The sequence below is a fragment of the Scylla paramamosain genome, chromosome 23, assembly GCF_035594125.1.
Source record: "Scylla paramamosain isolate STU-SP2022 chromosome 23, ASM3559412v1, whole genome shotgun sequence".
In the NCBI taxonomy this organism is placed as follows: Eukaryota; Metazoa; Arthropoda; class Malacostraca; order Decapoda; family Portunidae; genus Scylla; species Scylla paramamosain.
In genome coordinates, this window is record NC_087173.1 from 2065486 (window position 1) to 2080559 (window position 15074).

Here is a 15074-nt window from a genome sequence, read left to right on the forward strand (position 1 = left end):
TCCCCCCTTCTCTTCCTCCCTTCCTTCTTCCACTTCCCTCCTCCCTTCCTTCACCCCACTTTCCCTTTCCCTTCCTCCCCTCCCTCTTCCCTCTTCCCCTCCCTCCACCATAATATGCAGCAGGAAATTAGTTTTCTGACTTAATTCTTTCTCCCCGAGCTTTTGGTGGTGGTGGTGGTGGTGGTGGAGAAGGAGGAGGAGGAGGAAGAGGAGGAGGAGGAGGAGGAAGAGGAGGAGGAGGAGAAATAGAGGAAAGGAAAGTGGAGAATGGTAGTGCTGGTGGTCGTGGTGATGATGGAGGTGGAGGAAGGGAGGTGGATGTAGAGATGGAGGAGGAGGAGGAGAAGAGGGTTTAGTACTGGTGGAGATGGAAGAGGAGATTTAGTACTACTGGTGGAGGAGGAGGAGGAGGTGAGGTGGAAGAAGAGGAGGTATGGAGGAAGAGATGTGGAACAAGAGGAGTTATGAAGGAGGAGGAGGAAGAGGTGGAAGAAGAGAAGGTATTGTGGAGGAAGAGGAAGAAGAAGGGGTACTTGTAGTAGTGGTGGAGGAAGAGGAGAAGGAAGAGGAAGAGGAGGAAAAAAATTGTAATAGGGTAAATTTGTAATGGAAACATTTTAAGTGTTTATTAATATTTTCACTATTGTTATATAAAAGGAAACTGTACACTATCTCTCTCTAAAATCTTCAACATTTCTGTAAATTTTGGCAGGTTTTCCAAATACTCTCCTTACGTCACTGGCAGGAGAATGTGACGTCACTGGTTGCCATGGTTACCTACTCTCCCTCCCCTCTCCTTCTCTACTCTCCTCCCTCCCTCATTCCTCCCTCTCTATCTAGAAATGGATAATTCTTTAATTGTTTTGTTAACTCGCATTGTTGTCTATTATTATTATTATTATTATTATTATTATTATTATTATTATTATTATTATTATTATTATTATTATTATTATTTGTCAGATTGTGTGTGTTTATCATATTTTTTGTGTGTTTTGTAGCAGTATAGTTGAGGAGAGAGAGAGAGAGAGAGAGAGAGAGAGAGAGAGAGAGAGAGAGAGAGTCTTCTCATATTAATTGGCCTCAAAATATGATACACTTATAATAACCACTCGAAAGAAGACGACGAGAGAGAGAGAGAGAGAGAGAGAGAGAGAGAGAGAGAGAGAGAGAGAGAGAGAGAGAGAGAGAGAACCTGTGGGGTGGAAAATATGCAAGAGATTAAAGCCGAGATGACTCTTCTCTCAACCTCCAACCCTCCACCTCGGCCTGTTTGTGACGGCTGGAATGAAGGCCAGGGGGACGAGCCATCCATATTTTTTTCCACCTTCGAGCAAGATAATTAGGCTGGAAGAGGCTTGGGAGGAGGATAGGAGGCTAGGGAAGAGGACATGAGGCGAGGGGGTGTTGCAAGAAGATAGGAGGCTAAAGAAGGCAGGGGAGTTAGAAGGAAAATCAAGGAGAGGCTGTGGAAGGCTGAATGGGAGAACAGGAGACCAGAGTATGCTAGAGAAGGCAGGGGAAGAGGACAGGGAGGCTAGGAAAGCGTTAGAGAAAAACAGGGAGGACAAGATTGGCTGGGAGAGACTGAGGAGGAAAGAGATATAAGGGTAGGGGGAGGCCGAGGAGGAAGAGGAGGTGAGGGCAGGCTGGAGAGGATGAGAGGGAGGAAAATATAGTCTGGAAGAGGCTGAGGAGGGCCAGGAGGCAAGAATAGATTGGGGAGAAGGACAGGGAGAAGAATATAGGCTGAGTAGGAGGACAGGAGGCAAGGGCGGGCAGGGAAAAACAGTGAGAGAGGTCAGGATATGAAATGATGATGTTAGGATGAGATGAGGCAGTAATCCTTGCACCAACACTATCTTAACTCCAGTGACTTCCTGTGCTTAGTAAAATTAGGTGCAGGTTTACAATATTCAAAGACTTCACTGACATCAAAGGAAGTAATGAGTGTTGTAAACCTTTTCAAGACTGTAGTCATTATTTCTGCTTAGTAAAATGGTCTCATATTGATAAAAATTTGTAGTGTCATTACTTGCCATAAGGTAAGGGCAGCAGGGTCACACAAGGCAGGTGTAGGGGATGGAGACTTAAAGAGGAAGGCGATGTAAGTACTGTACCATTGAAGAGAACCTTAATATGGACAGTACAAGACCAGTGAGAAATCTTGCTAATTTTCATAACTTTCCCTACCAAATATAAGAAATCCACCTTATTTTTTTCTGGATTCATTTATCTTAATCTTATATTTTTGTCGGTTTCCTGATAAGTTCGTTCCACCAGATATTAAACTTTGATTTCTTCCCTGCTTCTTCAGTACATTTACTACAGGTATTATTTTCCTTTTTTAACATACAGTTTTCAATAACCAGCAACCACACATATCAAGAAAATACATCTTTTTTTCACATATGAAATGACAGAACACAAGACACACAAGAAAAATACATGTTGGAGTCCCACATCAACACATCTTTACATCCTAACACTTAGAAAGAAAAAAACAGAACACACCAGGACACAGCAGCCCACAGTATCATTGCACAGCCTCGACAGACAGCTTTCTCTAATGGTTATGATGCTGTAAAATCAACACAGATTTTCTTCACCAGCTCCTTGACTTCTGGCTGAGGTGCGGGTGTCACTGAGGTGTATCTTGCCCCGCCCTGCCCCTCCCTGCCCCACCTGTTTGCCCTTCCATCTGACTACCCCTGACACTGGAAAATTAGGCTTAGATTCTGTATCACTAGACTCTGGGCTTCATCTTGCTGGTCTGGAAGGGAAAAAAAGAGAGGACAGTGTTAGTTTAGGTTGTATCTTGATGTACCTTTGCCACACCTGTGTTACCTTACCTTACTTTGCCTCATTGTGTCTTGCTCTGCCTGACCTTATGCTCTGGTAGCTGGTTATCTGTCCTGTTGCAACACACACACACACACACACACACACACACACACACACACATTAGTAGTAGTAGTAGTAGTAGTAGTAATATATTGACTATAACTTTACAATAAAATGATTCTGTAGATACATTACACAACAAAAAAACATGTCAAATTAATATTACTTCTTAAAAACAAAACACTACAGTCCATAAAAATGCTTAAAATAAACATCACACACACACACACACACACACACACACACACACACACACACACACACACACACACACACACACACACACACACACACACACACACACACACACACACACACACACACACACACACACACACACACAGGAAATACCCACCACACCCCATCCCACCCACCCTAACCTAACCTGTCTAGTCTGTGTGTGTGTGTGTGTGTGTGTGTGTGTGTGTTTGGCAGCAAGGACTTTTGTCAACGCTGGATAACCGACCAACCTCACCTTTCTAATGCGGTCAGGAGTGGCTATAGTGTGTGTGCCTCAGGGTTGGTTTAAAGTGGCGTTATCGGCCAGGGTAAGGTCAAAGGTCACTAGGAGCCACCCAGAGCACCATCCCACCATCTCACCATCACCAATCAAGGCTAGGAGGGTCACTAGGGGATCAGGTAGTGGGGGAGGAACCTTTGTTTGGTGAAGGGGTTAGAGGGACTGGGGTAGTGCTGCATGGTGTAGGATGGAGGTTGGGAGGGTGTGTGTGTGTGTGTGTGTGTGTGTGTGTGTGTGTGTGTGTGTGTGTGTGTGTGTAAGGAAGGGATGTGTTTCCTGTGTATGTTTGTGTGTTTGTGTGGGGTTTACATGGCTGTTTCTGTTGTTTTGTGGTGTCTTTGTTGGTGTTTGAATGTTTTTGGACACGTTGCCTTTTTTGGGTGTTCTAAATGTTTGCTTTTGTGGCCAAATGTGAGATAAGAAAAGTTGTGTGCATTGTGTGGATTCATTTATCTTTTACAAGTATTTCTTCGCACACACACACACACACACACACACAAGACCAAATGAACAGTAACCAGAAAACAAACACAGGAAAAGATGTTTGATAAAAGAATATGGAGAAAAGCATGATGAAAAGTGAGAAAGATTTTAAGAGAAATTAATGATAAACTTAACATAAATGTATTAAGAAAAATTAATGATAATCTTAACATACAGTAAACGAAAATAAGAAATATCACTCATACAAACATGAATACAATCAGGAACCTGTTCAATCACTTCTTCATTTTCAAAAACAAAAGTGGAAGCAATGCATTAGGAGAAATCTCAGTAATCTTCAATCTCTAATCATTTGTGATAAGAATAGGAACAATAAATGCATAATGATACTATTGTCTAAGGAACACAACAGAAAAGTACAAATTAGAAAGTATACATCATTATTCAAAGTGAGAGAGAGAGAGAGAGAGAGAGAGAGAGAGAGAGTTGCGTCAGTGGAGTGAGTCGGTGAGGCGAGGCAGTGATGGGCAGAGAACAAGAGACATTTAAAGAAGACCTGTGATGGAGGAGTATCTTGCCATTGTTTGTGAATGACAGAGTGTCTTTCATTGGCAGCTTGTGGAATTCTAGTTGTGTTGTGATGTCCTTGCTGATGGGGTGGTGATGTGCTTGGGAAAGGGATGTGGTGATGTGGTGCAGTGGGATGCTGTTATGAGGTGATTCTCCCTTTGTATGCACAGGTGGCAGGCTAAAGGCATCAGGAGTGGGAGGGAAAGGCCCACTTAGGGACGCCACTGACAGGAAAAAGAGCCTCAATGGCTTGGTCAGTGTGGTTCCGGTGGTGTCTTGAGATTCCTCTTGTGAAATAGTTCAAGTCATAAGGATTTTATCACTCAAAGACATGATTGTGTTTGTTTCATTGGTTATGGTTTATATGTATGTATGTGTGTTTGTATGTAATGCTATTTTTAATAAACAAAGGGAAGTTCCATAGATGAAATATAACAGTGCATGTTTATGTATTTTCATAATTGCATTCCAAGAAATTATCAAATAGCTTCTGTAAAGTTAACATATTACCCAGCAGGATTTAATGATGAGTATCATTTTTCTTAAATGTCTTAGTATTAACATTTATTATTGTAGGCCGGTGTGCATTATTGACTTGTAGATATTATATTGTAATGTTACTCACTATTATGGCACAATATAACACATTATTGGCTGTCATAAAACACATTTCAACATTACAATCTACTATGAGTGGACATAAATCAGTGTTACTATCTATTATAGCAGGACATTATACATCTATGGCTATCATATCTCAGTCTAGCACTACCAACTACTGTGACTGGACATAAACCAGCATTACCACCCATTATAGGAGGATATAGTGAGAATTAACTACTATATTACTGTTACTAACCATGTACTTTGTTTTGGCAGGTGTGGTGCATGAGGTGCCAGCGATTGGTAGTGATGGGGAGAGTGAAGAGGCCTCTGGTGCCAGTGATGAGGTGACCTCCCCCGTGAATGTCAAACTCAGGCAGAACAAAAACAGACGCATCACCCAAGAGGCAAGTGTTAGCATACAAGTGGATTTCAAAATGGGACTAGAATTTTAGATATCCTAACTCAGGTATTTGACTGAGCTGCACTTTTCTCACTTAGAGCTACACTTCTCTCACTTATTGTACTATTAGAGGAGAATTATTTGCATTAGAACAGTAGAGAAAGATGTAATGTATAACTATTGCTGTTTATGGAAGGTGCAAATACTTGTTAGTGTAGTAATGTGTGTGTATTGTGTAGATGGAGGAATATTGTGGTGAGTGGAATGGCCTTGCTTGGGTTAGGTGTTGAGTGGAATGACCTTATTTGAGTAAAGTATTGAGTGAAATGACCTTACTTGGGTTAGGTGCTGAGTGAAATGACCTTGTATAGTTATGTTTTTGGAGAATGACCTTGACAGAGGCAGGTGTTGAATGGAGTGACCTTATATGGGTTCGGCTATGAGTGGAGTGACCTTGTACAGTTAAGCTTTGAGTCTAATGACCTTACATGAGTCATGGGATGGTTGGCAGCTTCCCACTTGCTATTTTAATTACTCTCAACTCAAGCAATTAAAACTTTTGCTGTAAAATGAGGTGTTATTATTTTATGTAATCTGGTAATAAAGTTGATGTTCGTTATTTGAGCTGTGTAGGTAATTCACGTGTTTTAAATGTTCATTCATGCTTTCATTTGCTGTAGTTTTAAATAACTGTATTCATAACTATGTACTACTACTACTACTACTACTACTACTACTACTACTACTACTGTTGTTGCTTCTACTGCATCAATATCTCCTTGTTGTTTTGGTTTCATGTATAACCTTACTTGGTTTACTTAGACCAATGAATTGGAATGAAAACATCAACATTTCCATGCTTATGTAGCTTATTATAGATAGTGGTGCTGACTGCCTCCTCTCCCCTCGCAGGATATCAACAAGAGATTATCCTTGCCGGCCGACTTGAGGGTTCCTGATGCATTCCTACAGAAGCAGTCCATCAGCCCAGAGGTGCCTCTCAGCAGGGCCTCCCGCAGACAATCACTCTCCGAAATTGGCTTTGGTCGGATGGAAACATATACTAAATTAGATAAGTTAGGCGAGGTATGTATTCCTCCACAGTTTATGAAATATTAAAAATAAGTGGATGAGACAAGTTAGGTGTGGTATATGTTTCTACAGCTTAAAAAAAAAAAAATAGTTTTTTGCATTTTATTGAGTTTGGAATAGTCATTCTTGAAGAGCAAACAGACCTCACTTCTGTACTAGTCAAGTTATTTCAGGTGAGATTTAAAGGAACTTTTTTTGACAGCTCTAGAATGCCTTAGCTATAACTGCAGATTCCACGACTATTCTTTAAAGGGGAAGCAGGTGTGTGTGTGTGTGTGTGTGTGTGTGTGTGTGTGTGTGTGTGTGTGTGTGTGTGTGTGTGTGTGTGTGTGTGTGTGTGTAGAATCACAACACTTATTCATTAACCGAGCGGTGATTGTTATTGACAGTGAATGGAAGACAACAGGTTTTACTTGATAATCAGAGGCTGAACCTCCACCCACAGGGAACATATGCAACAGTGTACAAAGGACGGTCACGGCTCACTGACAACCTGGTGGCCCTGAAAGAGATCCGACTAGAGCACGAGGAAGGGGCGCCCTGCACTGCCATCAGGGAGGTCTCACTGCTCAAGGATCTAAAACATGCAAACATTGGTAAGTGTCTGCTGTGCTGTGCTAAATGTCAAAGGTGTGGTAACAGAAGGAGGCTACTGACCTCTCTCCAGCCTGACCCTCTTATCATTTGTTTTGAAAGTGACACACCAACACCTCGTGGTATTTTGAGATGAGGCTGGATAGTATTGATGTGTGCAGAGTTGGTCAAAGTAGTGATGGCATATTCCTCAAAATAAGGTAGAAAAGTGGCATCTAGCAACTATCTCTATTTATTGCATATCCTGTTATATTTTCCTTTTCTCAGAGATAATTATAAGGGATTTCATTAGTACATGAGTTTTTATTCAGTTTATAGACATGAAACTAATTACCCATTGCTAAATTACTATTTAAGGCAACTGTACAGCAGAGAAACATGGTGATGACTTGTTGAGGATACTGTTTATATTTATATCCATTTTTTTTTGTTTCAGTCACCCTACACGATATTGTTCATACAGACAAGAGCTTGACCCTTGTGTTTGAATACCTGGACCGTGATCTCAAGCAGTACATGGATGAGTGTGGGGCACAACTCTCAATGAATAATGTCAAGGTTAGTAAATACTCGCACATTTTTTATGTGAAGAAAGTGCTTGACAAATTTACTCTCTTGGCTTACTGGATAGCTTTGTGATATTTTTGGCCTTAGATAAATTTTGATTAAGTTTTAGGGAGTGTTTTAAGTTTGTGTGTGTGTGTGTGTGTGCGTGCGTGCATGTGTGTGAATGTGTGTGTGTATGAAATAGTTGGTGGGGTGTTGGTGTATATGTGTGGTCATCTTACCTTGGCTCTCTCTCCTTTGCAATAATGTCAGCTGGGCATGTAGATAAATTAATGATTTTAGAAGAAGGTGTAGATGTAGAATGCAGGCAGCATTTCTCTTTTCTTGGTTACATACATTTTGGGAATTACAGGAATCCCATTTTCAAACTGTCAAAAACACTTAAAATAAGTAAAATTCTACCTGTTAAAACTAAGAGAAACCACTTTTCTTGAAGAGAGGGAGGAAGATTAATGATACTTGAATTTAAAGGCAAGTACTAATGTGGGTACCTTTGTGTGTGGGCAGATCTTCCTGTTCCAGCTGCTGCGAGGGCTTGCCTACTGCCACCAGCGACGAGTCCTGCACCGAGACCTCAAACCTCAGAACCTGCTGATCAATGACCTCGGGGAACTCAAGGTTAGTATTACTCTTCTACTCTTAGTCCTCCAGTGAACAGTGTGTATGTATGTTTTGCCTGAAGTGAGTCCATATCCTTAAGGGCAAACATCAGAGAAGGGAACATGTGTGCCTATAAAAAGTGACAGGATTCATAAGTCAGCAAATCTCATTAGGGAAAGTAAGGACTTGAAGTGAAATAATGATGATGATGAGATCTTATCCTTATGATGCAGTAACTTGTCTATCGCACTGATAGGTGTGAGTGTGGTATGGGTAACCGAGGATGTTACAATGTCCTTTCTTGCAGCTTGCAGACTTTGGCTTGGCTCGGGCTAAGTCTGTCCCCACCAAGACGTACAGTAATGAGGTGGTGACGCTGTGGTACCGACCCCCTGATGTACTGTTGGGTTCCACCGAGTACTCCACACAGATTGATATGTGGTGAGTCTTCTGTTCTTGATTTGCTGGTGATGTCAGCTATTAAAGGCTTGAGGTGCCATGACTTCTCATTTTTCACAAATAGTCTTAACAAAACGTTGGACAAGGATGCTATTTTGGCAGTGAGTGTTTGAGACCACACACACACAGGCTTAGTGTAGTGGTCAGCTTGCTTGACTCACAACTAAGAAGGCCGGAGTTCAAGCCTCAGTGCAGCAAGGCAAATGGGCAAGCTTCTTAATTTGTAGCCCCTGTTCACCTAGCATCAAGTAGCTATGGGATGTAACCCAAGGTGTTGTGACCTTGCTGTTCCGGTGTGTGAGTGGTCTCAGTCTTATCCAAAGATCGGGCAGTACGAGCTCTGAGCTCTTTTTGTAGGGACTGCCACGTGTAGGCTTGATGGCTTGTTGCAGCTTCCCCTATTTTCATATATTGTTATATTCTCTGGTGTGCCACAGGGGCGTTGGATGCATCATGTACGAGATGATCAGTGGACGGCCGCTGTTCCCGGGAGCCACAGTGGAAGACGAGCTTCACCTAATATTCCGCACACTGGGCACCCCAACGGAGAGCACGTGGCCGGGCATTGCCACTAATGAGGAGTTCAACCAGTACAACTTCAACACCTACCAAGGGGAGTCACTGCTGGCCAGAGCCCCCAGACTGGCTCATGACTCAGCCCTCGGTCTCCTCTCAAAGTTCCTCTTGGTTGGTGTTAACTTGTGTGTCTCAGCATGAAAATAGAATTGATTTATTGTTCATTGCTAAAGTTCATAGTTTTGTTTTGAGCATTGATGATTGTGTTTTCATTTAGTTATTTCTAAGCTGCATCTTTCTCCACACAGTATGAAGCAAAGAAGAGGATCTCAGCAGCCACAGCCATGAAGCATCCATTCTTTGAGTCTCTCGGCCACTCCATCCACACACTCAAAGACCGTGAGTAACATGCCACTGCAGCTGTAAACCTTCCACATGTATATTATATCAATCCATTAAGCTTGAAGTAGAAATTGAGACTGGTATCTTTGGATTAACCATAGAGAGAGAGATGAATGGAGAGAGCTTAGAATGAAGTCTGTGATGGTGCTTTGTCTCACAACATCACTTGTTTCATATCAGAGGAATCCATCTTCTCATGCCCGGGACTCGTGTTGACCCGCGACCACAACTACAAGGTGACCAACGGCAGCCAAGCCAAGAACCGGCGGCAGAGCATGCACTTCTGAGGCCGGCCTGGGAGGCGCCATCACCCTCAACCTCAAGTCTGAGAACCAGTTGCCCAGACACAACATTGACTGTTTGACTCTTTGCCCAGAAAAATCAGAATCACCTGTTCTAGCAGAGGTACTTCTGTAGAATGGAGAATATGTGATTTTCTGAGAAAAAAATAACTTGGGATGTGATTTTTAGAAAGGAACAAAAGCCCAGACCAAGTACCAAGCTATGTGCTGTGACTCCTCCACACTGAGTGTGGTGTGACTGCGCGTCAGACTGAGTTAGTTTGGTCCATGGTGGTGAGGTGGTTCATGGGAGGCAAGTCATCAGTGTTCACTACTGTATCAGTAGACTATCTCTACCAGTCTAGTGGGGTTTCTAGAACCTTTAGTTTGAACAATGTAGTCTTTCAAATATATTTAGAAGCCTAGCCTAAATCTTCTGATGTAGAAAATTTATCTCCCGGCCCTACTCTGCAAAATTCCCCGACTGGTTGACTCCCAAGGGCTTGAGGTAGTGATCTGCGGGTCAGATGTCTCGACTACCAACTTCCATTACGGTGATCACAAGCCCCAGACCTGCATCCCCTGCAGGATGCATTACAAGAATGCAAGTGGAATAACTCTGTGATGATTCGCTCAATGTTCTCTGAAAATGCAAACTAGAAAACAGCCTAGTATTTATGAGGAAAAATGGTGTATAAGTCAGAATAGACAAAAGTAACATATCGTCAAGAAACTGAAGAACTCAACAGTGTGACGACATTTTGATCCTCATTAAAATTTGTCAGGAAATTTTGTGATAGGGTAAAAGTATCAAATTGTACCCCATTCCCTGTTTCATTTTAACCATGTGCAATGTCTAGTACTTCAGTTTCAACATGGAGTCTCCTCTGAGGTCCATGCAGGTGTCTCATTCTCTTCATTTTATATTGTTGCCATATAGGCCTTCTTTCCTAATTAAATAATATGTTGAAGATTATGTGATATATAACTTAATAAAGTTTTGTGTTGTAAGACATGACATACATTTCGTTACATATCTCAGTCCCACATGTTTGTTCTGGCTCAGTTTGTCCCCAACACTTGACTGTAGGTTTGTGGTACCTGAAAACTCATCATACCAGCAGGCAGGTCATGGCCACCACTCCTGCACTCCGGCAATAATTCCTGGGCCTCTGCCCAAAGCTGTGTAAAAGAACCATTTTAGTACATTTATGCTCAATAATAGGTCTTTAGTAATGCTAGTCCCAAGGTTGAGCATAAAGAAAAAAATTAGAGGACTTAGTTTACAGTTGCGTCCCTGTCATGCCTGAATGTATCCACAACAAGCTTGATATTCTGAAGTCAAGAACTGGAGGAACATTTTGGAATAGGATCAAGGAGTTTGTTATAAGCATTCCAAATATATTATGTATTCCTATATAAAGAATAAGCATTTAATTTAACTGTTTACCTGCTCCTTAGGGATGACATGTGACCAATGTGTTTACATACCATTATTTTCCTTCTGTACAAATTCTATGAATTCCACAAACTTCACATCAAGAATGACCAAATTATTAGCAAACTGACTAATTAATCCCCAGCTGTGTGGTAGTGACTGATCAGTTTTGTGAAAGTTGCCTGAACTCAAGGTTGGTTTTAAAGAAATTATATATAATATATACTTATAGATAGAATTATCTTTGAAGATATTTCAGAATACTAGATCATATAACCTTATTTTATTATTCATATAGATTATCTAAATCAATTGACAAATATTTAGTGACTGCAGTCACCTTTAAGACAATGAGGCCTGCTTTTATATTCGTCCAAACCCCAAAGTTATAATGAATGACCTGTTAAAGAGGACACTTACATGGCTCAGCTCTCACAGGCGTGTGTTTTAGGCAACTGTGGACTTCACTAAATGACTTGCAGTATGATCCTACCCAGACTTCCTCATAAAGAAAACACATCCTCATCAGTATGCCATGTATGTTTAGAAATGAGCTCATTCTATTTTTGAACAGGTGTCAACTACGACTATAATGTATATTTTCAACTATTTCTATCATAGGTTGAATCAGCATGACATTGTGTCAATATGTCCAAAGTGAATAAAGAAAACCTTAAGACTGTTTGATTTACTCCAATTCATTAGTATTGGTATATAGTCCTAACCTTTATTTATATAACCAAAGCAAGACACAAGTATTTAGAGTTTTAATGGCATCGTAGTAGGGAGTAGATGTTATAACCACCTCATTTAACCATCTAGCTGACAAGAAAAGTGACAAAGTTTTCCTCACCACACTCAAATTGCATGTTGGATGCAGAGACCCAAGGTAAGGACTAACATATTATACATTACAAATACAATAAGCCATATGTCGTTATAGAATACAATTTGATACATCCTTTAGGTTTATACTGAATAAAGAGCAAACGTGGGCTCTCTTTTCATCGACCACGTGTTAGGAGGATGTGACCACTTTGCTGTCTCATTCACCTTGTTTTTGTCCTGCCTGATGACCTTGTGTATACCGCGGTGATGGGATCAATATTTTCTGCAGTAATATATACACTGATTTATGTCTTTGAAGGGTCATGTGTCATATTTAGTAACTACAGAAGTACTGCACAACATTTGGAAGACGAGAGAGAAGAAAAGAGCTAGAAAACCCGTAAAGGATACATGTACATTAGAGCTGCTGTTGCAAAGGCTACAACTCAAATCTACATTTAGAGGAAAGAGGCGCGCTGAAGAAAATTGAATATCCAGTATTTTAAAAAGCGCGGGGCTTCGTGGAGAGAGACAGCTGGGAAGTCACGTGGTGTTTACAAACGCACAGCTGACGGTCTGGTGAGGCGCAGCCGCGCAGGTGTGAAGACCGCGTGGTGGTGTGATAAGCGAGGCAGTGATACCACACATTTCATCTCTACCAGAAGTGGACGCAAGCTAATACTTAAGACTCGGGGAGAAATATTTGTGTGTGATGAGTGGCGGGCAGCAGTGTGACGTGTGCGGCGAGGCGGCGGCCAAGTACAAGTGTCCCAAGTGCAGACTGAAGTAGTAAGTGTAGCCTCTGTGTTCTCATTTCCGGTTAGTCAGGTCAGGCAGGTGGTCACTGAGATGGTATAGAATGTGATCGTAAAAAGAGCTTTGGGTAAGATCAGAATGTGGGTTTGACAGTCTATTTGAGTTTACTAGATTTTCTTCCTGCCTTTTCTTTTTTGCATCTTGAATTAGCTAAGCACCTAATTAGTTTTTCTGTTGTTCTTTGAGACTGATGGTTAGGAGGTGGAACAGTGACTAATGAGGAAAAGAAGATCCTCATCAAGGTAAGGATTAGATGTAGGTATTGGGAGAATTGTAGGATTAGGGAAGGATTAGGTTAAGAGATTTCAGCGCTTATTAGTCTTGGATACTAGCCAGTCACATTATTGCCTCTTACCACCCCTATAACATTTTCCTGCAACTGTATGAAGTATTTAGTATTGTCATCCTAAAATCAGTGAATGCCCAATAATAGAAATCTACCCGATATTCTTAAATTTCTTAGTATTATTGCAGTTTCATATCTTAAGCCATGGTATTTGATGTTGTTTGAATCCTTGCATCTATTATAAATCTTTAATTGTCTCATTAACAAAGTATGAAGGTTTAACTAAATTTTCTGCTTTATTCACTATCATATTTATCAGTTTCTTAGCAGCCTTGACAGAATTAAGACATATGACCTCTTACACTTAGAGTGAGTTTAGATTAAGTGTATCTTTCACTGTTACAAAGCAAGACTGGAGCAAGGCAGTTGGTGCGACTTGCACAACTGGGATGCTGATGGATGCTAGTCAGTGCTACTAAACCTCCTAGGGATTGCAAGGGGCGTGGTCTCATCTCCCACAATTAGTCTAAATGTTTGGTTAGATTTAATTTTGAGCTCTTCAATGTTGTGTGGCCAACAGCCCATCACTTGACAGTTAGTGTTACTTTAGAGGAATCTAGAGGAACAAAACCCCTTAATCAATGTTAGTGATATGTATTTACCTTTCCCATCCTGATTTTTATTTTTTTAATTCTTAATATTAAATGTAGAAATTAGCAGACTGCCCAAAACTCCGACATAAATTCATGCTATAAGATTTATGGGGTGAGAGGAATGGATTCAAGGGAAGCACAGGCAGGGACAAATGAGTCTTTGAGGATTCAGGCTTCCTCAGGTCTGGACACTACTCACTAGACATGTAGTACCATGATTGTAATTTTGCTACAGCTACCTTCAATATATCTGACATTTTTCTCTTTTTTTTTTTTAATATTTGATTTTTTTCTCTTTTTTCAATGGAGTCGCTGCTTTATTCTCTGTGGCATCATTTTCATAATTTAAATCACCAACCACTTAGATATTTTATTTTTCATTATCTTATCTATTTATTTATTATTATCAATTAATTTACTTTTTTTCTAACTATAGCTGCAGTGTGGGGTGCTACAAGAGCCACCAGAACCAGCAGTGTCAGCCAGCCAAGGCCACACACAGCCAGCAGGTGGAAGACGCCGAGGAAGGCCATGTGTCCCAACAGCACGTCCTCTTTCCCACGGATGACACTGTTCCCCCGCGCACCTTGGAAAAGCTCGGTGAGAGGGGAACCTGTTAACACATCCGCAATTGTAATAATGATGACAGAGAGAGAGAGAGAGAGAGAGAGAGAGAGAGAGAGAGAGAGAGAGAGAGAGAGAGAGAGACCTAAAGCCTGACACCTCTGTGCTGTCAAAATAGCTTTCTGTTTTTCTCACACATTTCTTATACCAGGTCAGTTTCATTGCGAGCATTATTTTATACTTCATCATACAGGAGAGTGTGACAAGCTGAAGAGTCTCCTGAGCAACCGTCACCTGCGGGAAGTGCTGGTGGAGGTAGACAGTGCACCCAACGCCCAGGCAGCCATGCGACGTGCTATGCTGGAGCCGATCTTCACGGAGTTCGCGGACACGGTGCTGGGGGTGGTAGAGCCTGACATGGAGGCCGCCGCGCCGTCCCCCAGGAAACAGGAGGCCTTGTAAGGATAGAGAGTGGGTTCGCGTAATGCTCCAATCATTTGTTTTCTTCTTGTGTGTGTGTGTAGCGAAATGATA

At 41.4% G+C, this 15074-nt stretch overlaps 2 protein-coding genes across 9 annotated transcripts in view; both read left to right on the plus strand.

Annotated features, from left to right (window-relative positions):
* Positions 1-12070, plus strand: part of LOC135111990 (cyclin-dependent kinase 17-like) — a 90703-nt gene extending 78633 nt beyond the window's left edge. For all 8 annotated transcript variants that reach the window (XM_064025758.1, XM_064025759.1, XM_064025761.1 and 5 more), the window contains 9 exons: positions 5318-5448; positions 6357-6530; positions 6982-7132; positions 7567-7688; positions 8205-8315; positions 8605-8738; positions 9194-9443; positions 9581-9671; positions 9855-12070. In XM_064025758.1, coding sequence (XP_063881828.1) covers positions 5318-5448; positions 6357-6530; positions 6982-7132; positions 7567-7688; positions 8205-8315; positions 8605-8738; positions 9194-9443; positions 9581-9671; positions 9855-9961 — 1271 coding nt within the window. In that variant the 3' untranslated portion in view covers positions 9962-12070. The remainder of the gene's footprint in view (positions 1-5317; positions 5449-6356; positions 6531-6981; positions 7133-7566; positions 7689-8204; positions 8316-8604; positions 8739-9193; positions 9444-9580; positions 9672-9854) is intronic.
* A 694-nt stretch (positions 12071-12764) lies between these two features.
* Positions 12765-15069, plus strand: LOC135111993 (zinc finger HIT domain-containing protein 3-like). Its single transcript, XM_064025773.1, has 3 exons — positions 12765-13010; positions 14413-14576; positions 14794-15069. Exons 1-3 carry the CDS (start codon positions 12934-12936, stop codon positions 15000-15002), a joined length of 450 nt encoding a protein of 149 aa, XP_063881843.1. The 5' UTR covers positions 12765-12933; the 3' UTR covers positions 15003-15069.
* The last annotated feature ends 5 nt before the right edge of the window (positions 15070-15074 follow it).